This window comes from Erinaceus europaeus, chromosome 19, assembly GCF_950295315.1.
Source record: "Erinaceus europaeus chromosome 19, mEriEur2.1, whole genome shotgun sequence".
In the NCBI taxonomy this organism is placed as follows: domain Eukaryota; kingdom Metazoa; phylum Chordata; class Mammalia; order Eulipotyphla; family Erinaceidae; genus Erinaceus; species Erinaceus europaeus.
In genome coordinates, this window is record NC_080180.1 from 56,050,192 (window position 1) to 56,074,841 (window position 24,650).

General features: G+C 42.8%; 1 protein-coding gene across 9 annotated transcripts in view; it reads left to right on the forward strand.

The window, feature by feature from the left end:
• The window catches only part of SLC10A7 (solute carrier family 10 member 7), a 227,014-nt gene that overhangs the window by 20,116 nt on the left and 182,248 nt on the right, over window positions 1–24,650 (forward strand). For 7 of the 9 annotated variants that reach the window (XM_007528206.3, XM_060178977.1, XM_060178978.1 and 4 more), the window contains exons 3-4: window positions 1,319–1,455; window positions 3,207–3,282. In XM_007528206.3, coding sequence (XP_007528268.1) covers window positions 1,319–1,455; window positions 3,207–3,282 — 213 coding nt within the window. Of the gene's footprint in view, window positions 1–1,318; window positions 1,456–3,206; window positions 3,283–7,419; window positions 7,597–24,650 lie in introns of those variants that run through there. The other 2 variants (XM_060178979.1, XM_060178984.1) reach the window with 2 other exon arrangements.

A 24,650-nucleotide genomic window follows, 5' to 3' on the forward strand; every position in this document is an offset into this window, starting at 1 on the left:
AAGAGATGACACATATAGTATAACAAACTTAGGGTATGATAGACAGTTGTCTTCAGTGCATGTTAAATAATCTAGTGAGTAGATTTTGAAAATTATCATTTTGAATTATAGACTATCATTTTATACTAGATAAATTGGGGAAACATCTACAGTCATTATTTGTGTGTAGATTTAGTGACTTTATGCTACATTGTGGCTTGGCAGGGTCTGTTATCACTAAGAAGGCTAATTATCACATTTCATTAAATATGACGGGTCCTGCTACGATTTTTAACAAGATTGACTTTTTTTAGTGCTTTAAATATTTGTTTGCAATAGTCCTGAAATCTGTACTAGTATAAGGCTAATTAGCTTAGTCCAGGTTCCAAATTTTATAAATCTGAATGACTAGGGTGTATTGTATGTACAAAGGAGATGATAGTATTTCAGAAATGTCATATAGCAGGTACTTCCTCAATAGGCCAGTGAAAAGCTCACTGAGTTGTGTGCTGCTTTTCGACCCAGTCTGAGCATGTTCCCTGTCACACTGAAGGAAGCTTCAGTGCTGTGTTCTCTCTCACTGCCTCTCTGTCTCTATTTTAAAAAAGTATATGTGTATATTTAAAGAATTTCTTTACTTATTTATGAGAGAGATAGGAGGAGAGAAAGAACCAGACGTCACTCTGGTACATGTGCTGACAGGGATCGAACTCAGGATCTCATGGTTGAGAATCCAATGCTTTATCCACTGCGCCACCTCCCAGACCATATATATATATATATTTTGCCATTAGGATTGTTGCTAGGGTTTGGTGCCAGCACTGATACCACCACTCCTGGCGGCCATTTTTTCCTCCTTTTTTTTCTATTTTATCCAGTAGGACAGAGAGAAATTAAGAGAGGAGGAGGAAACAGGGAGAAAGGCAGACACCTGCTTGTGAAGCATCCACTTTGGGTAGGGGAGTCGGGGCTTGAACCCAGGTACTTGCACTGGTCTCTGTACTTGTTACTATGTGCACCACCGCTGGGTCCCCTCTGTCAAAAGTATTCATAATCATCATGAGTTACTCCCCCCACCCACACACAGTCTGTCTGTCTAGCGTATCAGGATTTGTAAAAGTTAAAGCAATGAAGTCACTCCAAATTTTTTGACTGTTCACTAGATTTCTAGTTAACCACTCTGCAGTAAATCCAAATATTGAATGGTTATGCTGTACTCCTGGAGGTGAAATAATGTTTAATGTTGTAAGAGGAGAGCTAACTCATGTTATATTAATCTAATCTTCGTCTCTGCAGAAGGATTTGTCTTACCTGCTGCTTTGTGTCCTTACTTTGGCAGGAGCTGACCAGTGCTTTGGTGCATATAAAACTGCATCTGTTTATTCAGATCTTCACACTTGCGTTCTTTCCAGCAGCAATCTGGCTGTTCCTCCAGCTCTTATCAATCACACCCATCAACGAATGGCTGTTGAAAGGGTAGGTTTTCATATTTGGAAGGGTCTGTGCTTAATGGCGTTTCTCTGTAAACAACATCTGTGATAGCTTATAGGAAAATACAAACACTTGTAACTTTTAAAAAAAAATTTATTAACCTTTAAAACGATGGTGTTTCCACCCAGCAGGCTCACTGAGACTCTTAGAGCGGATCATATGAAGTAACCTCCGTGTAAAGAGCTGTGTTGGGAGAAAAGTAGGACTGGGGGCTATAAGATTTAAAGGCACAGGTGGGCTGTCACCTGGGTACATTGACAGGTGCTTTATCTTAACAGGTGTACACAGATAATGGCTGAGCCTAACAGGTGTTGAGAAGTATGAAGATATCTCTTTACGGGGCAAATGTTTTATTTTTTCACTTATTCTGTTTATTTTTAAGAATTATTTATTTTAATTAATTAATTTTTAAAAAAATATTTATTTTATTTATTTATTCCCTTTTGTTGCCCTTGTTTTATTGTTGTACTTATTATTGTTGTTGTCGTTGTTGGATAGGACAGAGAGAAATGGAGAGAGGAGGGGAAGACAGAGAGGAGGAGAGAAAGATAGACACCTGCAGACCTGCTTCACCGCCTGTGAAGCGACTCCCCTGCAGGTGGGGAGCCAGGGTTCGAACCGGGATCCTTATGCCGGTCCTTGTGCTTTGCGCCACCTGCGCTTAACCTGCTGCGCTACAGCCCAACTCCCAATTAATTAATTTTTAATAGAAACAGAAAGTGAGAGGGATGGGAGATGGATAGGTAGATAGATAGATAGGTAGATAGATAGATAGGTAGATAGATAGGTGATAGACCATCACTCTAGCCACTGTGCCACTTCCCCCAATGCTTACTCTTTTTTTTGTGTGTGTGTGTGTATATTTGTTTGATATATTACTTGACTGATAGACTTTTATTAGACCTGTTCCATTTAATGGTACCATGTTTATTAAAAAGATTTCTTAGCTTTTTAACAATTCCTGAAGTAAAACTAATCACAATGGGCCTGGAAAAACAGCTCCCTGGGTAGGGTGCCTGTACTACCATGCATGCAGCCAAGTTTAAGGCCCAGCACTGCACGCAGGATGTTAGGGAGGTGGAAGAGGCTAAAATGAAACCGTGAAATAAATATAAGGACCAAAAAGGATTTTAAAATTCTTTAGCATTCTGATTTTCTGCTCTGAATACTCCCCAGCCCCTGTCACGTACAATGATGGTAAAAAGTGGTTAGCTTCCCTTTATAGTTTGGGAGGTAGAGATTAGTTTTATGTTGTGTTATGTTGTGTTGTGTTGTGTTGTTAGTAGAACCAGGTCCTCTTACATGATCTCGCTGCTCTAGGCCACTGCTTCATTCAGAAAGAATTTCTGGCTGTCTATCCAATAAATAAATATAAATAGAGACAATTTAAAAAAAGATATTAAAAAATCCCCAACATATGTACTTACCAAAAAGTGATGTGTGTGTGTATTAATTGTAACTCTGAAATAATTCAAACACTATAACTTGATTGTGTTTGAATTGCTTAAGAACATAAATAACTTAAAAAAAATAGATACACTTGTGTCTATAGATTGGAATAAGGACTGCATTTGCAGCCTTTTTGAAACCCCGGCTGCCTTTGTTAGAGTTGTTGAAACTCAGCTGGGCCTATGCATCACCGAACACTCTTTGCTGTTGTCTTTGAATCAAAGTGGTGAAACCTGTTTGCTACTGATACAAACACTACTGATTGTTGCCTTTCTTTTCCTTTTCAGTTTACAGACAGTGGGCTGCATGCCTCCCCCTGTATCCTCTGCGGTGATCTTAACCAAGGCAGTTGGTGGAAATGAGGTGAGCCCCCAGGTTTGCTCTACTTACACTAAGTCCTGCCCAGCTTTCATTTCTACTTTAATTTATTCTGTAACGAAGAAGCCTTGTTGCAGGAAGTTCGTAGCTATAGCAGTTTATGAAAAAAGTGGGTGTCTTCCTATTTTAGGATGATGCTCAGTTGATGATGACGGGCGGGATTTAGCCTTTCAAAGGGAGGGCGGGGGAGGGTGGAAGGAGATCGAGATGGGGAAACGGGACAAATGATCCAAATAAACAATGCTTCTCCGAAGACTCACCCGCTGTAGAAAGCTACTATGGCTATTCCTTAGTTCTTAGAAAATTTTGTTACCCACTTAATTCACGAGAAAAGGGCCAATAAAAATTTAGTAACAGGTGGAGAATATACATATAAATATACATATCCGGATATCCGGGAGTCGGGCGGTGGCGCAGCGGGCCAAGCGCACGTGGCGTGAAGTGCAAGGACCGGCATAAGGATCCTGGTTCGAGCCCCCGGCTCCCCACCTGTAGGGGCGTCGCTTCACAAGCGGTGAAGCAGGTCTGCAGGTGTCTGTCTTTCTCTCCCCCTCTCTGTCTTTCCTTCTTCTCTCCATTTCTCTCTGTCCTATCCAACAACGATTACAACAATAAAAGAAGGACAACAAAAGGGAATAAATAAATAAATAAATAAAAATAAATATGAAAATAAATAAATAAATATACATATCCGTGAAAGAAATGAAGCCAGACTTCTTTTTTTTTTTTTTTTTGAGTTTATGAAACATCAACACTTTTATTAAATAGGGACATATATATCCAAGACTAATAGCCCATCGTTCTAGTAAATTGACAAATTTGAACATAGGAGAATTGTCAGGTAAGTGGAGAAAATGAAGAGTGTTGGAGCATGAATCCATTCAACCAGTTTGAAGAGCAATTTGACTGTGGCTACTAAAAATTCTTAGTTTTTCAACAGTCACAATATTTTTCTATTAGTGATGTAATATTGGTTTAGATAATTATAATAGTGGCATACTTGCATAATGTTCCCACTACCAGTGTCCTCATCCTCTTCGTTAGAAACTGCAGTAGTTCTCCCTAGGTTACAGATAAAGGCTGACTTTGTATTTATAACTATCTGTCCATATATATGTTGTTGTTTTTTTTTGCCCATTTTTTTTCCCTTATGTTTCTGTCTTTACTTCCTTTCTGAGTCACATCTATACCGCCCACTACTTCCAGGTATCTTTCTTTTTTTCCTCTTCTCTCTCAGATAAGCGAAACAGTGCCTGCCTTTCTCTGATGTTTTCCAGATTTGCTTCCCCTTCAGTGATGGTGTAAAAACAAAATTCCTGGTGACAAATGCTTAGGGTCCTGGTGGAACTAGGATTCAGAGCCCTCTGGCTGAAGCCAGATTTCTAAAACAACGTCAAAGAAATCACCTGCTAGTATAAAAGAAAGGTGCTTGCAGGGCCAGCTAGCGGCTCACTTAGGAGGGTGGCTTCTCCATGTGTGTGGCCCACCTTCCAGCTTGGCCCCCACCACACTGTGGGCAAGCTTTGGTGCTGTGGTGTCTTTCCCTCCATCTCTCTCTCTCTTTCTCATTCTATCTGAAAAAGTAGACCTCAAGCAGTGAAGCCCTGTCCACAATGGAAAAGAGTCAGCATAGGTGGGATTACTTTTTGAGTTGAGGGGAGAAAACACACTTGTCTTTTAGATGAGCAGAATGGATTAGCAGGAGAGTAGGGTAGCACTGGCTGTGCAGAGGACCTCACCGACATCCACAGTCCTGCTCTGGAAAGAGGCGCCAGGTGACATGACCTTTTCTCTTAGCCACATGTAGCTCCTCATTGCAGGAATGGAGTGGCAGAGAGTTGGAGTGAGCCAGCATTCCATTATTCCACACACTTCTTTTCACTTCCTATATGAATGAGATAGATGAGTTTTAGGGGTTTTGGACTAGTACCTGCTCTAATTATCTTCCTATTGTCTTGGAAGAATTTGAGGAAAGGGTCTCCTTTGGTAGATCAGAGACCAGTGTTAATTGACTTAAAGATGTCATTTATCTCTTTCTTTCTAATCTGATTCCCTTAAGAGCTTTAAGACTAAAAAACCAGTTTGTTCTCAAATGACATTTGACAGGGGTTCAAAGTTCACTCATTTTCCTGACATTAACATATAGTATTAGATTTTTCTGAGGTTTATTTACATGTTCATTTCCCAGTAGATATTTAAATTATTTACATTCACGTTGCATAAATGTCGAGCTTATGAATATCTACTTGTTTCTTTAAACCATGTGCCTAGTTCTTTCAATGTTTTTACTACAAACTTAATGATTACCAAGCATTTTTGTAGTCTTGGGGAATTAAGATGCAATTTTTCATACATGTTAGAAATGGAGCTGTGGACATGAAGCTTTCAAAGTTATAGTTAGGTGTATCTTCTGATGTGAAATCAATAGACTCTTTATGATGGAGTATGGAAGAGTATGATCTGCATCTAAAGATATGAGACTGTTTTAAGTTTGATTGAAACATAATGTAAGGTGATTGAACATAGGGTTTTGCTGCAGAGATGTCGGGGAAGATGAGTCTTTGATATTCTGAACTAGAGAAAATTGTGAAGTATGGAAAACAAGTTCATTGGTCACTGTTCTAGACAAGATCACAAGCCAGACTCGGAGCCACTAGATGCAGATTTTGACTTGACTCTTGTCATTTTCTTTTTAAAATTTTTTTTACATTTCTTTATTTATTTTCCCTTTTGTTGCCCCCTTTTTTTATTGTTGTTGTAGTTATTATTTATTTATTTATTTATTTAATTTACTTACTCCCTTTTGTTGCCCTTGTTGTTTTATTGTTGTAGTTATTATTGTTGTTGTCGTTGTTGGATAGGACAGAGAGAAATGGAGAGAGGAGGGGAAGACAGAGAAGGGGAGAGAAAGACAGACACCTGCAGACCTGCTTCACTGCCTGTGAAGCAACTCCCCTGCAGGTGGGGAGCCGGGCTGGGGGCTCAAACCGGGATCCTTACACCAGTCCTTGCGCTTTGCGCCACGTGCTTAACCCACTGCGCTACCTTCCGACTCCCTGTTGTTGTAGTTATTATTGTTGTTGTTGATGATGTTGTCGTTGTTGGATAGGACAGAGAGAAATGGAGAGAGGAGGGGAAGACAGAGGGGAGTGAAAGACAGACACCTGCAGACCTGCTGCACCTCGGGGAAGCCACCCTCCCTCACCCCGCAGGTTGGGGCCAGGGGCTGGAACCAGGATCCTTGAGCTGGTCCTTGTGCATAACCCACTGTGTTACCACCCAGCCTGTTTTCTTGTTTTTAAAGAAAATGTGTAATTGCATAACTTGCTGGTATTTATTGGGCTGTCGAGAAAGTCATGATGTATTTTTTTTCTGTGTTGCTATGCAAATATGCGGCATGACTTTACTAATAACCCAATATTTAATGATTTGAGGGATGAATGCAGATAGAATAGTGTCCTGTGAAATGATTCTCTCATTTTTATTTTGCAAAGTTGATAGGTGATTTAGGAGAAAGAGAATTTTTTCCTGTCATTTATATTTCTTTGCTCCCCACCTCCATTTAAAATTTTAAAAAATATTTATTTATTTTCCCTTTTGTTGCCCTTGTTTTATTGTTGTAGTTATTATTTTTGTTGCTATTGATGTCGTCATTGTTGGATAGGACAGAGAGAAATGGAGAGAGGAGGGGAAAACAGAGAGGAGGAGAGAAAGAGAGACACCTGCAGACCTGCTTCACTGCTTGTGAGGCGACTCCTCTGCAGGTGGGAAGTTGGGGTATCAAACTGGAATCCTGCGCTTAACCCTCTGCACCGCCTGACTCCCCCCACCTCGGTTACTTATTGTAACCAGTAGTGGGTCACGAGATTATAAGGTTACAGGGTATAGTTCCATTACCACATTCAACACCAAAGCTCTGTATCCTTTCCTTCTCAATGTGTGTTTGTGGCCACACTATTATTTGCTAAAAGGTTTTGTCATGGATTGAAGCAGTTATTGAATCCCCTTAAATTCGCAACATTCCTTTGAGAAGTAGCCTTATTATTATTATTATTTTTTGGCTAAAGCTAAAATACAAAATTTCTGTTTTTATAACCCAGGCTGTTTCTGTTTACCCACTAGAAAACAGTGATTTTTAGGAGCAGAAGGAACACAGTGTGTCTGCATTAGAAGTGCATGTGTCCTGAGATGCTAGGCTGTGCTGCTAACCTGAAGACTGTAGCTGACTGACAGGCCTTAACTTGTAGCTTTTCCAACTTAAACCGCCATCATCTAAATGACAGTGGACACATGATTGGGTTCCTTTTTGGTGACGGTTATTTATTCATTCCAATGTTTTAAATGTAGCTTTTCAAAACTGAGATTCTAGATGATGGTGTTGAAAGGATGTGACTGGTGTGCACACAGACACGTGATCATGTTCAGTTTCAGTCTCCGCCCCCTATTTATATAATAGAGAAAGTAATATGATTTGGTGACTGCTAATTTCATTGCCAAATAAAAGAAAAAAGATGGATCATAGATGTTCCCTATTTCTTGCTAACAGGGAGGATAAATGGTAAACACTTGTTGTTTGCTTAAAACTCTACTTGTTTGGTTTAATTTTCTCTTCCAACTTACTGTGGTAATTAGTATGATTGTACAAAGGGTTTAAATGTGATAGGATCTGCTAAACTTCTACCATATAGTAACTACTACAAGGCTTCCTTTTGTAAAGAGAAGTTTCTTTCCAAAAAACTGAGAAATTATTTCCCCAGGTTTGAGAAGAAAGGGTGTAATCGTTTTTAATCCATTACTGTAAAGATTTTACTTATCACTTATACTTGTATTTAATGAAAAAGCAAAAAAGACAGAACTTCAGAAGAGACCTTCTCTTACTTCAGTGTGTTATCTTTCTAAAGCTGAGACAGGGAAGTGTTCTGCTAAAAGCCAAAAAAAATGTGAAGCAGGGCTAGGGAGATAGCAAATAGTTATACAAAAAGTGCCAGGTTCAATCCCCAGCACTACCATAAACCAGAGCTGAGTAGTGCTCTGGATTAAAAAAAAAAAGTGAAATATATGTTAGAACTTAACTCTTGAGGAAAAATTACAAAGCTACATAACTATACAATTTTTAGTCTAGGCATTAAACCAAGGAGGAAAGAAATATAATTAAGAACCTTGCCTTCAGAATTCTGAAGGAAAAAAATGTAAAGGAACAACATGGTATGGAACTATACTATGTAATCTTACAATCTTGTAAACCACTATTAAATCACTAATAAAAAAGTAAAAGGGGCTGGGGAGATAAAAATGATTATGCAAAAAGACTTTCTTGCCTGACACATAAAAGATCCCAGGTTCAGTCCCCAGCACCACCATAAACCAGTGCCCTGAGCAGTACCCTGGTCTCTCTGTATCTTTCTGTATCTCCTTGCCTGTCTCGCTCTAATACAACTTTAAAAATTATACCAAAAAAAATTAAAAAAGAATCACAGTAGATTAAAACAAGGGAAATTTAGAAAGAAGTTTCCTAGAACTTCAATCATCTGTAAGAACAATATTATATATTACACTCTGTTATCTGTATTTTAATGCTAAGTCTATAATTTGAGCCTTGAAAATAAAACACTTTCATATCTAGTAGCAGGGTACTGATTACAGTCTAGCATTCATGTTGGTTTGCTTATTTCTCAAGGTAAATTCCAAAGTAGATACAGTAGCATTATTTGGACTGGTTTGGAAAAAGAACAAAATGATTTCTGGGCCAGCCGAATAGCTCATCTGCATAGTGTGCTTGCTTTGCCATGTGTGTGGCCCAGGTATAAGCCCACCTCCCACCAAACTGGAGGAAGCTTCAGAACTGTGCTGTCTTTCCCTCTCTTCCTCTGTCTTTCTGCCTCTGACCCTCTTTATATCTCTATAAATAAGAAGGTCAGCCCAGAGTGGTGAAATTTTGGTAATGACAAACAAAGAAATAATTTTCCCCCAAGCCTCTACAAACAAAACACCAACAATTTCCACATCTCTATTCTAAATCTATTCAGTTAACCTGACATGTGTGGAGGATGGAGTCTAGGATTCTCCTTTGTAAATTGTGAAGTGGATGGGCCAGGCTGTGGCACACCTGGTTAAGTGCACATGTCACAGTGCGCAAGGACTCAGGTCAAATCCCCCATCCCCACCTGCAGGGGGAAAGCTTTGCAAGTGGTGAAGCAGGGCTGCAGGTGTCTCTCGGTTTCTCTTTCTCCCTCTCTCTTCCTTTCCCCTCTCAATTTCTCTCTGTCCTATGAAATTAAAGTTAAAAAACATTATGAGATGGAGCAGAGAGACAGCATAATGGTTATGCAAAAAGACTTGCACATCTGAGGCTCCAAAGTGTCGGCATAAATCCTCTCTACCATCATAGCCACAGCTGAGCTGTGCTCTGCAATCTCTCTGTGTCTCTGGAGCCTTCTCTCTCTCTCTCCTACTATAATCAAATAAATAAAATATATAAAAATTATGAGATTCATCATGTCTACAAAAAGTGTATAAGACGCACCCGAGTGCACACACACGTGCGTATGTTGTTTCAGCCATAACAATGAACATCCAGCTTCACAAACAGCATGTGCTGTTCAGCAGTTAGGAAGTACCCACTTTATGTGGACGCCGTCTCCTCCCCCAGCGAGCTAAAAGGAGATGAGCTCATGTGCGGCCTGCCTCTGAGGAGACCACATTAGAGTGATTTCAGTCATTCCAAACTTCCATTGTCAGCTCCACAAACACAGGCAAAGGAAAGGAGACACTTTGTATTGACCCCAGCCATGAAAGCACTACATTCCTTCTCACGTGGGGAAATAATTTGAGATGAGGGGACAGGTGGTGGTGAACCCAGTTGAGTGCACACATTAGCATGCACAAGGGCCTGGGTTCAAGTTCCCAGTCTCCAACTTGGGGTTAGTGCCCAACTCCCTTCAAAGAAAATTTGAGAATGTCTCCTGAGCCAAGAGAGTTATTACATATGTGAACTCTATAAGTCACAGATGAAGGTCACGGCAGCCTGAGTGTATTTAAAAAGGGTTTCTGTCTGCTTGGAAAGCAAATGAAGTGCTCATTACTAACCTGGAAACTATCTCTGTGAGGAGAGTCGTGGCAGAGGTGAAAGATCAAGATCATCACGTCCAAATGGAGACAGAAAATTCAATTTCTGTCTTATCAGAGAGGCAGAGAACATTCTGGGGGTCGTTTTGCATTATCAGTGGGGAGTTGGTCTTGCTAAGAGTGATTGAAACATTTATAAAGGCATTTAGAGTAGCCCTAATGGGGGAAACTCATCTGTCAGTCACAGTCTCGCTGCAGCTGTCACTTGCTTTATTCTCTGCCTTGCCTTTTTCTTCTGTCAAATGGGGTCTGTGACGCTTTTGCTTGCAGTGGAAGTTTAATGCCTTCCTCTGAGGAATCTCAGGCCTGAAAAAGACTGTCTCCGTGGAACCTTCTTTGCAAGTTACCAAATGTACCCTTCTCCCCTGCAGTCTCCTGTGGTCTCTGGGCAACTGTAGCTGTTTTCACTCTGGCAGGTGGAAGGACAGACACAGTAGCAGTCACAGAGCAGCAAATTCCGCGTCCTACTCTTCTTCCCCGGATCCACCTTTGACCTATCTCAGCTTACAGGTCAGGTTAGCATTCTTAGGACTAGAGAGAGTTGACTATGCTTGTCTTAAAGCTACTGTAAAATCTGTTTGGAACACACCAGAGTTTACCCTGACATCTTGTATCTCCTTTTGTTTTGTTTTGTTTTTTTAATGTTGCCATAGCTTTTCTTTCGTTTTTTTAAAATCATTTTATTTTATATTATTTATAAAAAGGAAACACTGACAAAACCATAGGATAAGAGGGGTACAGCTCCACACAATTCCCACCAGCAGAACTCCATATCCCATTACCTCCCTTGATAGCTTTCCTATTCTTTAACCCTCTGGGAGCATGGACCCAACGTCATTGTGGGATACAGAAGGTGGAAGGTCTGGCTTCTGTAATTGCTTCTCCGCTGAACATGGGCACTGACAGGTCAATCCATACTTTCAGCCTGTCTCTCTCTCCCTAGTGGGGCAGGGCTCTGGGGAAGTGGGGCTCCAGGAAAAATTGGTGGGGTTGTCTGTGCAGGGAAGTCTGGTTGGCATCATGCTAACATCTGAAACCTGGTGCCTGAAGAGAGTTAACATATAAAGCCAAACAAATTGTCAACTAATCATGAACCTAAAGGCTGGAATAGTGCAGATGAAGAACAAAATAGACCCCTTTGTGGGCCCCCATAGGACCTTGCCCTCAACTTGGATCAACAATGATAGAGAATATTTCATCCTCTGAAGGGAGGATGGACAACATACTCTATGCTACACCTGAGGAAGATGGGTCCTGATATTAGGGCAGCTTGGAACATTCCTACTCATGACCACAGAATGTGAGCTCCGATCTTACCCGCTGCAGAGGTCACATAGGCTCCTAAGCTGAATATGGGTCCCAGATCACATCAAATCGATGGGATTTACAGTCAACAATATTTATACACTCTTCCCTGATCCAGCTTTCTGGCCCTTTTTTCAGCCATGACATCATCTCCCCAGACAATAACTTGGATCCACCTGCATATCAGATTTCAGGCTCAGGTGTCGTATGCTTTACATTGGTTTGTCCTAGCCCTCCCCCCGCCAAGAGAATTGGATCAGTCCTGTTAATTTCGCGGGCCTGCTTGGCCCCGCCCCAAGGAACCCCGAGAGAGGGTTCCTGAGTCCGAGAGTTCCAGAGTTCGAGAGTAAGAGAGAGGGTTCCTGAGTTCGAGAGTGACAGAGCCTCCTGAGTTCCTGAGTTCGAGAGTTTCAGGGTTTCAGAGTAAGAGAGAGTGCCAGAGAGACAGAGTTCCTGAGTTCCAGAGTAAGAGACGGTTCCTGAGTTCGAGAGTAAGAGGGAGTGCTTGTGCCGCTGCAAAGAGACAGCAGAGTTCTGTTTGGTGATTAGTTTGTCTTAGTTTATGAATCGTTGTTCCTGAATAAAGAAATACAGCTTCCCTGCCCAGCCGTTGTCTCTGCGTCTGTTACCCGCCTGTGAAGCTAGACCCGCCCGGCCAGAGCCTTCCGAAAATTTGCTCGGCCACTGCGAACAGGGCAGCAGACATGGCAGGGCCATGGGGCAGGGCCACAGCGGCCTATCATGGCCGCCACCCCTGGGCACCTAGGCTCATGCCTTCTACAAAGATGGCCTGCCTGCCCTCTTTCTATGAATTCTGGAACCATCCCGGGCCTCCCAGACCCCTGGGCTCCCTGCCGAAACTGGACACACGAGATCTCCAGCCGCCGGTCCGGTCTGAAGGCAGACAAGCTGGAGTACGCAGAGACTTGTGCAGAGATTGCAACCTGCAATTCCTAGAAGTGGAGCTGCTCGGGAATGGAGCTGCACGGGAAGCCACCTCCAAATGGCGACCCCCCCCCCCCAACAACTAAGACAGTACAGATTTAAATTCGTGTTTAAAATGACATGTCTTCGTAACAAAGGTTTCTCTCCTTGTGTATTAATGACCATGTTTATGTGTATGTTTAAAGTTTGGTAAACAGTAGCTTTAAGGCTAAATTCTTACTAGTCAAAGTTAAATGAAAAAGGTTTTCAATGTAATTCTCATAAAGATAAAATTAACTTACATTTAAAGTCTAAGGTAAAAATTAGTTAATAATCAATATATTTTAACTAAGTTGGTCTAAACAAAAGGTTAAATAGACTTGTTGATATGTAAAACACTACCTTCTCTATTAGAAATGGTAGATCGCACAATGGCTATGCTAATTATTCTCATGCCTGAGGTTTCCTCTCCGGCCCACACCTAGGGTGTGTCTCCATCTTGAATGGGTGTAACAAAAGGTTAAAAGCCGTTGTTGAAATGTAAAAGTCTCAAATTCCTTCTCTATTAGAAATGTTAGATCGTGCAGTAGATATGCTAATAACAAGTTTTGTTTCATAGTAAGTAAGTTGCAGCCAGCTGCCTTTGGGACCCTAGGCCGTTCCCCACCCCCATGCAATTGCCCGTCGAGGCAAGTAGCCCCCCAGAGGCAAGAAATGTTTTTTTTTTTTCAGATATGGCTCCCTCAGGCCTTCCCTTGGCAACATGCTGGTTTTTCTTATATATGTTTCTGTTCACCCCACACCCTTGATACTATAGTCATTTAGTTAAAAAGAAAAGGGGGAATTGTCGTATGCTTTACATTGGTTTGTCCTAGCCCTCCCCCCGCCAAGAGAATTGGATCAGTCCTGTTAATTTCGCGGGCCTGCTTGGCCCCGCCCGAAGGAACCCGGAGAGAGGGTTCCTGAGTTCGAGAGTGCGAGAGTTCCTGAGTTCCTGAGTCCAAGAGTTCCTGAGTTAGAGAGTTTCTGGGTTACAGAGTAAGAGAGAGTTCCAGTGTGTCAGAGTTTCAGAGGGTTCCCCAGTACGAGAGTTCCAGAGGGCCAGAGTTGGAGGGTTCCTTTGGTGATTAGTTTGTCTTAGTTTGTGAATCGTTGTTCCTGAATAAAGAAATACAGCTTCCCTGCCCAGCTGTTGTCTCCGCGTCTCTGTTACCCGCCCATGAAGCAAGCCAGCCCGACCAGAGCCTCCCGAAATTTTAACAACACTCAGGGAAAACAAAAAACTAGTATAGCCACAGGCCCTCTGGAATATAATGAAAACATGCTTACTAGCTATCTTGTATCTCCCTTTGAAGTTGACAGTGTCCCTTCAACTCTCTTTCATGTCTACTGCCTGAACTCAAAGGGCCCTCCTCATGGCTGGCTGTGGTTTCTCTTCAGGAAACCCAGTAACTAGTTCTTATCCTCCGTGGCCCAAGTATAGCCTTTGGGCCTGTGGCTACTTCTTCCAACTTCCTTCTGTTTCCCTCACACTCACCTCTCCTTCCCTTTCATCTCTCTCATCTCTTTTCCTTGTCTGTCGCATTGTTCGCGCTGGGGCAGTACCTTCCAGGGACCTGGTCTTGGAGTGCCTGGTGAGCCTCCTGAGCTGGAGTTTTTCCTTCTCTAGCTGGAGTCTCTTAGCCTCTCCTTTGGGTCCAGCTCTCCTTAGACTCCAGCCTATCCCTCATGCTGGGGGAGAAGCATTTAAGCCATGGCTTCACATGCTCCGCATGGGGCATCATCTTAGCTGCTAGGCCACTTGCTGTTTAACTGCTTTCACCATTACTCTCCCTGTGACTCGAGGGCTCAGCAAGTGAGCCTAGGACCTCTGGGAGCCTTGGTCTCCTCATCTGAGGAGCAGGGGGCTGTGTTCTTATTCTGTAGAATTGTTTGCAATGATCTCATACGCAGATGCGCTCACATTGTGTGGGAGCCCAGCAAACAGATTCTTGCAAAACATCACAGAGGTTTGTCACTGATGAAACTACTTAGTTTTCTGAGTTATCGTCTTTGCTTTCTCAGGAACTCAACCCTCCACATTCACTGATTGATTCTATTCAGGCTTCTGAAAATAGCTGTCGAGCACTTGTTTCTTTCTCTTTTTTTGTTATTGCCACCAGGGTTACCGGTGCTGACAAATCCACTGTTCTCAGTGGCCATTTTCTTTCTTTCTTTTTTTCTTTCTAAGTTTTATTAGATAGGACAGAGAGAAATTGAGAGGGGAGAAGGAGATAGAGGGAGAGAAAAGTAGATACCTACAGACCTGCTTCACTGCTCATGAGGCATTCTCCCTACAGGTGGGGAGCAGGGACTTGAACTGAGGTCCTTTCGCTTGGTAATATGTGAGCTTAACCTGGTGAGCCACCTCCTGGCCCCTTCAAGCTCTTGTTTCTTAGAGTTTATCATTTAGGCTGTCTTCATGGAGTTTCTAGGTCAGTAAATGAGTTATAAAGTGTAGACAGTAAACTGTCATAGGAGGTGGTGGATGTTTAAACAAATTTAACACACTGGTTGATCCTGGTGTATTTATATGATGTCTTCGCTGTCTTTTTATACACTATTTCTTAATGTGACTTGGTGTATGCAAGTCGGATCCCCAGAGCTACTTCTTCTGAGTGCTCACATGTAAGAGAAGTCACATTCCTTGTGAAAAGATTAATTTGGAATTTTGAACCAGATTGATTCTGGATGTTTCCTCTAAACTGTGTAGACTGGGAAACCACCAAGGTGTTTTCCAACAAATGAACAATTAAACCACAAGAACAGTCTGCGCAGTGTCTCCCTTGATCAGTTCTGCATAAGCATTGAGAATCTTATTATCTAATCTTTTAATAGTCTAACATCCATATATAGGATGGCTTACATAGACCATTTACAATCAATTAGTTTATTTTAATTAGTTACATTGTAAAGGCCAGGCTGCCTTTCTATGGACTGAGGAAATATTAAGATAAGCAACACACTTATTACTTATTTATTTATTCCCTTTTGTTACCATTGTTGTTTTATTGTTGTAGCTATTGATGTTGTTGTTGTTGGACAGGACAGAGAGAAATGGAGAGAGGAGGGAAAGACAGAGAGGGGAGAGAAAGCTAGACACCTGCAGACTTGCTTCACTGTGACTCCCCTGCAGGTGGGGAGCTGGAGGCTTGAAGTGGGAACCTTAATCACTTTTTTTTTAAACCAATCTTATTAATGTTCACAGTTGTTATATCTTATTGTAGGGAATTTTATTATTTTCACCTTTATTACTTCCAAATCTGGGCTCTGTGGCTTATTTTGCCACATCTATATTGCCTATCTGCCCGGTGAAGCTATTGCTAATGAACATAGAAGTCTCTCTCTCTCTATCTCTGTCTTTCTCTCTCTTTCACTCTAGCAGAATACTACCCACTTCTGGTTTATGGTGGTGTGGGGAGGGGTGGATTGAACCTGGGATCTTGGAGCTTCAGGGCTGAAAGTCTTTTGAAGAGCCCTTACGCTATCTCCCCCACCCCTGGAAACTTATTTTCAATGATTTACTGGACCATAGAAGTAGGGAAATCTCAGTGAATCAATGCTGAGGTGTAGTTTCTTCTGTTGATCGCCAATTCTAACTAACTAGCTCTGGAATATTCTCTTATTCAGTTGCTTCCCCTCCCCTTCTCTTTCTCACTAGAGCTCTGCTCAGCTCTGATTTATAGAGGATTGAACCTGGGGGCCATTGTTGCCTCAGGCTTGAAAGGCTTTTTATATATCCATGATGCTGTTTCCCCAAGCTTCTTTGTCAACCTCTTATTCAGAGTAGGCAGGGATGTTTTAGATACAAATGTTTTGGGAACAAATGAAAAAGGAACTAAGTAAGTAGCAGAAGGTAGACTTATTTTTAAGCTCTTTTTAAAAAATATTTCTTTCTTTCTTTATTCCCTTTTGTTGCCCTTATTGTTTTTTATTGTTATAGTTATTATTGTTGTCATCGTTGTTGGATAGGACAGAGAGAAATGGAGGGAGGAGGGGAAGACAGAGATGGGGAGAGAAAGATAGACACCTGCAGACCTGCTACACTGCTTGTGAAGCGACTCCCCTGCACGTGGGGAGCCGGGGCCTGGAACTGGGATCCTTATGCAGGTCCTTGTGCTTTGTGCCACCTGCACTTAACCCTCTGAGCTACTGCCCGACTCCCCATTTTTTAAGCTTTTGTTAGTGAAATATGATCTACTTTGTTGCATGAACCACAGGTCCTGTGCTTTCTCAGCTTATTCTTTTTTAGAATATTTTTATTTATTTACTATTGGATAGAGACAGAGAGAAATTGAGAGGGGAGTGGGGGAGACAGAGAGACACCTGCAGCACTGTTTCACCACTTGTGAAGCTTTCTCCCTGCAGGTGGGGACCAGGGCCTTGAACCTGGGTCCTTGCGTACTGTGAGGTGCACCACCACCTGGCCCCAGTTTATTCTTGTTAACAAGATTTATTTCTTTTGAGATAAGAATTTCAAAGAGAGAGAGAGGGAGGGAAAAGAAAGAGAAGCAAAAGCAGCAGCTCAGCATACCTGGCTTCAGAATGGAATGGGGGGGGGGACCCCAGGCATGCAAGTCCTGTGCTCCGGCAGCTGAGCTATTTTCCTGGCCACTCCTTTTATTCCGTCTACGAGACTAGCCAGTATGTGCTTTCTAGCAGGGTTGCATGAACTGTGTAGCTTCCCTGTGAAGGTGTTCAGCACCCATCCAATGAAGGACTCAGGCTTCATCTTCATTATGTGGCAACAAGCTTTGGAAGTAATCCTTTTAAATTTTGCTGACTTTCAAAAGACATCAGGCTGTTACTATCAGATATCTAATGATAACATTCTGCTTCGAGGTGCAGTAGGATTTTTCAAACAGATTGTCTGTGACCAAGAATACTTGGATCCAAACTAATGGCCCGGATATTCCAAGTGGAACTGAGCTGCAGTCTAATTAGGAGGGCTCCTCTTTCCTCCTCTCCCCTCCCCTCCCCTCCCCTCCCCTCCCCTCCCCTCCCCTCCCCTCCCCTCCCCTCCCCTCCCCTCCCCTCCCCCTCCCCTCCCTCCCTTCCCATCCCTTCCCCTCCCCTCCATCCCTTCCCCTCCCATCCCCTCCCATCCCCTTCCCTCCCTTCCTCTCCTCCCCATCCCTCCTTTCTTCTCCTCTGTCTCATTTTTTAAAATAGTCAGTGTCTTCTCATTTTTTTTGTTATCTTTATTTATTTATTGGTTAGAGTCAGCCAGAAACTGAGAAAGAAGGTGGCAACAAAGAGGGAGGGAGACAGAGAGACACCTGCAACATGCTTCACCACTCACAAAGTTTTCCCTCTCAGGTGGGGACTGGGGGGTTGAACCTGGATCCTTCTGTATTATAACATACGCACTCAACCAGGTGTGCTACCACTCAGCCTCCTCTCCTCTCTCCCCTCCCCTCCCCTTGCCATGCCAGAATCAAGTGCGATCAAATTGAACAGTGAGGAGCCAGAAAGTGAGAGTTACCAGATGTGCAGCTCACTAAGTGTGTCCAGATGTGAGATGCACATAGCTCTGTGCGAAGTGTGATGGCAGCAGGTATGGGTGGGGGGGGCTATTTCAGTAGTGTGATGGCACTGGGACTTTGGTGGCGGGTGTCCTGCAGCCAGGCCCCACACAGAGGGCTGAAACTGTGCTTTCCAGGCCTTACGGTGTTGTGAGGTAAATGGCAAATGAATGCGATTCGAGTGAAAAACCAACATGTTTCCCAGCTCATTTCAGTTCTGTCATGTTCACAGGGGTTTAGAAATGCTATGATTTCTCAAATAATCAGACTGTGGTGGTTCATTTTGAAAAATGGTCAGAGAGGGGGCTGGGCAGTGATGCGCTGGGCCAAGCACACATATTATGAAGCACAAGGAATCTCACAAGCGTCCCAGCTTGAGCCCCGGGCTCTCAGCCTGCAAGGGGATCGCCTCACAAGTGGTAAAGCAGGCCTGCAGGTGTCTGTCTTTGCCTCTCTCTCTCTCTCTCTACTCTCCACTCTCAATTTCTCTCTGTTCTATGGAATAATTATAATGATAAAAGCCCTCCAGAAGTGGTGGATTCATAGTGCCTGCACCAAGCCTCAGCAACTGGAGGCAAAAAAAAAAAAGTCAGAGAAATCAGTTGTCAGGTAAAGCATACTTACCTATTAATGGAATCTAATTTTGTTTCCCCAAGTGTATGATGAGTTAGCCTGTGGGAAGCACCGTTCAAGCTCTGTGGTCTTCCTTATTTATTTGTTTGTTGTTGCTTGGTTTGGTAGGACAAAGAGGAATTGAGAGAGGAAGGGGAGAAAGAGTCACCTATAGCAGTGCTTCACCACTAGTAAAGCTTCCTCCTTGCAGGTGGGGACTGGGGGCTTGAACCTGCTTCCTAGCAGGTAACATGCGCTCAACCATGTTTGCCACCTCCAGGCCGCTGTGGTCCTTCTTATTAAGGAACACAGGAACTGAAAATGCCCTTGCTCTCACGTCATTTTATAAGTAGGTCCTTGCCAACAGGCCATCATAGATTCTCATTACATTGGTGCAATGGAGTCTTTAGAAAACATTTATTTATTTATTATTTTATTTACTTATTTTAGTTAGATAGATAGACAGATAAACACAGTACCAAAGCTTCCTTCACTGTGGTGGGGACCAGGCTTAAACGTCCATTGTGAACATGGTAAAACACTGTTCTGTCTAAATGAGCTATTTCACTGGCCCTGCGTTTGTTATTTTTGTGCCTTCAAAGCTTGACATTTCCAATTTCTCAAGAGTTGTTTTAATTGCCAGTGATTCTGCTGTGTTTGCTTACTTACTGTGTAAAATGGACTCCATAGTCACATTTCAATATGAGAAATGGAGCTGGAATTCACCTAGAGAAAGGATCTAGCATGCTCGTTGGAGGTGTCTTCAGAGACATGCATTCTACTTAAGTGTATTGTCATCTTTTTGAGATAATCAAAAATAGAATTTTTATTGGAGGAATTATGTAGTTCTTTTTTAATGAAAAAATATGAGACAAATTGAGAGGGGGTGGGAAGAGTGAGGAGAGAGAGAGAGAGGGAGGGGAGAGAGGGTAGAGAGAGAGAGAGAGAGAGAGAGAGAGAGAGAGACATCTGTAGCACTGCTCCACCATTTGTGAAGCTCCTCCCCTGCAGGTGGGGAATGGGGGCTTGAACCTAGTTCTTTGTGCATGGTAATGTGCTCTCTACCTGGCATGCCTCTGGTTGGACCCCCATTATAACTCTCTTAAAAAGAATTATTTTGGGGGATATAGAGCACACACTTTATCCTGCACAAACACCTGGATTCAGACCCCTGGTCCCACCTGCAGGGGGAAGCTTTATAAATGGTGAAGCATTGCTGCAGGCCTGTCTCTTAACTTCTAATAAATACATGAATAATAAGCAAATAAAAATCATTTTCCATTCATGTTTGCAATACTCCTGCAGAGACAGAATATACTCTAAGAAATACTTTGCTGTGGTTGATAAGGTTTTACCTCTTCAGGCCCAGTTCATTGTGAATTGATTATAACCAGCGAAAGAGGAAATCAATTAATTGAGTTAGATATTTGTTCGCTACAGCTGGTCAGAAGAAGTCTCAGGTTTTTACCAGGTCTCAGAAATGTGAAGCATTTTTTTCGGCACTGTCCACATTTCTGGCAGAAGGGCCCAGAGAGGGATGGGGTTGTTCAGGACGGCAGGGAGGCGAGGCTGCGGGGAGGTGAATATAGCCTAACCTTTTTAGTTCATGATGCCTGTCCTTCTTCTGCAAATAGTAACTCCTTTAGTCCTGTTCTTTTTCAGACAAGGACTGTTATCACCTGCATTTTATAGAATTGACAGAAGAAGAGATGAAGAAACTTGCATAGTAGCCAGGGAGGTAGCTCAGTGGGTAGAGAGTAGACCTAGCATGTGTGAGGCTTCCCTCGCTCCTGCATGTGCTGGAGCTGCGCTCTGGGCTCTGTGTCATCACACACATAAATGATCCAGAAGCAAATGTGTAAATATGTTGGTATTCTCTTCTTTTCCTCCCCTCCCCTCTTCTCTCCTCCCCTCCCTTCCCCTCCCCTCCCCTCTCCTTTTCATAGAACATTCCTCACTTCTAGTTTATGATGGCATCTGGGATTGAACCTCAGACCTTGGAGCCTCTGACATGAAAGTCTTTTGCAGAACCATTATGCTGTGCTGATTTTCTACCAGACTGGAAGCCTCCCTGTAAGAGCCTTTCCTGTCTTTTCCAGGGCTCCGTGGTCCTTGCCCCACAAGGCACATGCAGTACTGAGGGCTGTCCAGGTGGCCAGGATGTGTACTTCTTGTTCTGCCTGTAGTTTCTGGGACTACTGCAATATCTGATATATGTCAGGGACACAGTATATTTATTCAAATAAGTTTATTATTTTATTTTTATTGCTGCCACAGGGCTTATTGTTGGAGTTCTGTGCCTGCCTGGTTGACCCATCATTCCCTGTGGACTTTTTTCTTCCTTTCTTTTTTTCTTTCTCTATTTCTTTCTTCCTCCCCCCTCCTTCCTTCTCTCTCTTTCTTTCGATAAGACAGGGAGAAATTGAGAGGGGAGGAAGAGACAGGGAGAGAGCAGATCACCTGCAGACCTGCTTCACCACTTGTGAAGTTTCCCAGCAGATGGTGAGTGAGGGTCCTTGTGCATGTAATACGTGCCCTTAACCAGACAAACCACTGCCCAGCCCCAAGTGCATGTTTTTGAAGAAATTTGTTTAACAGTAGACTTGTCAGTATATCAAATTGAGGCACCAATTTATATATAGTTATACTTTATGTTAAATACTTTTTAAAAATTTCTTTATTGGGGAATGAATGCTTTACATACAACAGTAAATGCAGTAGTTTGTACATGCATAACATTTCCCAGTTTGTTAAATACATTTTTAAAAATTATTTATTTATTTTTTAATTTTGCCACCAGGGTTATCGCTGGAGCTCGGAGCTGGCACTATGAAACTACCACTCCTGGTGGCCATTTTTTCCTTTTATTGGATAGGGCAGAAAGAGATCGAGAGTGGAGGGTGAGATAGAGAAGGAGAGAGAAAGATAGACACCCACAGACCTGATTTATCGCTCCTGAAATGACCCTCCTACAGGTGGGGAATGGGGACTTGAACCCAGGTCCTTGCACATAGTACTGTGTGCGCTTAACCAGGTGTGCCACCGCCTGCCCCCCCTACCATTTTCTTTAAGATTTATTTATTTAGTTAATATTGATATTTTGTGAGAGACCAGCACCAGCAGTGCTGTGGATTGAACCCAGGGCTCCCCACCTGCAAATCAGGTGTCTTGCCCCCAGGCCACCTCTTTGGCTGCCTCCTGAACTATTTCTGCTTCTCTCAATTACTCATCCCTGTTCTGCTTTGTCTGAACATCAGCAGTCTCAGCCATTCTTGTGATGGCAGCCTCCAAAATGACTGGCAAGATGCCTAGAAGGAGCAAAAAGATTTCTAATGCTTGGAAGGAAATAAAAGCCTTTCATTCAGTTGATATGTCTGGAAGGAAATGAAAGACTTCCATAAGGTTGACCTTGCATTTTCAGACTCATGGAGTGATGAGAATCAAACACAGATACTTTATATTTTAGTAGCTGATAGGACTTTTTGTCTGTCTGCTTCTGTTTTTAATTTTGGATGACCTTACATGATCTTGTCAAGTGAAGATCTAAAGTAGAGGGAATGATTTTGATACCTGAAGGCACTAGTAGTTCTTGATAAATAATTTTGAAAAAAAGTGAGGTAGAATTTTCTTTTTATTCTTTGAAATAGAAATTTCTCTATGGGAGTTTGATTTATATAGAATTCAAAAATAATCGGAGAATGCTTTCTTAGGTTATCTGCTAGTGGGGTAATATATTTAAGTTAGTCTGCATATTGTATAAAATCTTCTTGCATGTATTTTCTCCCTCCCATTTGGAAGATTGGAAACTTCTAATTTCCCAGGAATGGCATGAAGTTGATAGAACGGTTTTGTACAGATGGGAAAGTAGGAACCCGGGGTGAGATAACTTGGCCAGTGTCACATGGCTATAACGCGGGCTCTTCTCGACAGCAGACTTCCATCAACCATAAACAACGGAATGAACAGCAAGGGTTCATGGGGGCTTCTCGTTAAAGGGGGCTTAGAATCACTCTGAGCTCTGAAAGTGTACAACTAACTAGAAACAAGCATGACCACTTGCAATCGATAGAGTATGGAGTGGGTAGAGGGAGATGGAGTACAAAGAAGGCAACATCTAGTCTTTTTCACAGAGATCGGTAATGGAAGAGGGGAGATTGGCAGGACATCAGTAGAAGCAAGTGTGATTGAGAAGGCAGGATGAGAGAGTTAGGAGGGGCTGGAGCCCTTTCTAGCACTTGAGCCAGGCCCCAGGGTCCTGAGTAGAAAGTTGGTTCTGGAAATGACATGCTTTCAGGTTCTACCGAGAGGCTAGACATGCTCTGAAAGGTCTTCCTCGTGAGGTTAAAATGGCAAACTGATTGGAGGAACCAAGAGAATGGGTCTCGGGGAAGGGATTCTCACCAGTGCTGCCCCAGTGGCCTGGTCTAAGGAATGGACTGTATGGGATGGAGCAGGGGGTGGGTGGCTGGAGGAGAGCTGCATTGTGGCTGGGAGTCTGGCTGTACACATTGCTTCTGTCTAGAGCCAGAATTACAAGTTTTGCTGTGCCACCCCCAGCGATGCAAAATGCAAGCAGAAAAACCAAGCTCTTGGATGGTAGGGGCTGGTCAGGGGTATCAGTTTGGCCAGGCCTGTGTGGCCTGCTTTATGGCAACTGGAGGGCTAAAAAGAACAGCTTGCCACTGCCCTGGCACATTCTGTCCCCGATGGCAGTGGGTTCATGGGAGAACACAGGTTCCAGTTTAAACCTGAAGCTCCTGCCTGGATTCTGCAGTGCCTCAGACTAGACTAACAGAGAACAGGACCTCACTGGAAGGACCTGCCTCAGTCACCTATTGACTAAGTTTAGTCTTACCTGTGCTGTTCCCTTTGGGGCCTGGGGCTCCCACCTAGGCTCTCAAGCCTGGCAAGGTACACACTGTCCTGGTGGGGGGAGCTACTTCCTGCCCCCTCTGGCCATTCCAAAGCTGCTTTCCCTTTATCTTCAGAACTCAACTGCAGCCTTTAGGCGGCTCATTGCCACTCTGTCTAAATACCATACTTACTGAATTCCGGGCATCTGAGTGGTCATGGAGTGAAACCTTGGCCAGTGATGTGTAAATGACAGTTTGTATAGCCTTCATTTTTCCTTCCTCTCTGCTCACTGGAGTGTTGATTTGGTTACTAAAGCTTGTATAGAAATAAGTCCTAGGCCAGGGGATAATGGTCCTGGAAAGGCCAGGACAGGACTCTGGGTCCTTTGGATTGGGGGTGGGGGGGTTGGTTCTCATGCCAGCCCCTCAGTTGTTTATCTCTACTTCTGTATTTTATTTTAACTTAATTTGTTTTATTATTTTTTTCAATTAAAATTTTAAACTTTCTAATTTTTTATTAATGATTTACTATTGATTAAAAATAATAAGCTATCGGGGGTATGATTTCCCATCTTTCTCAGCACCGGAGTTCTGTGTCTCCTCATTCCCTCCATTGTAGTTCTCCCAAGGTTACAAATGTGGGTTGACTATTATTTATTTATTTATTTTTAATAAATATTTTTTAACTTTATTTTTTTATCATTATTTTTTAATATTTATTTTCCCTTTTTGTTGCCCTTGTTGTTTTTCTATTGTTGTAGTTATTGTTGTTGTTATTGATGCCATCATTGCTGGATAGGACAGAGAGAAATGGAGAGGAGGGGAAGACAGAGAGGAGGAGAGACAGACACCTGCAGACTTGCTTCACCGCTTGTGAAGCGACTCCTCTGCAGGAGGGGAGCCGGGGGCTCGAACCGGGATCCTTACGCCGGTCCTTGTGCTTTGTGCCACGTGCCCTAAACCCACTGCG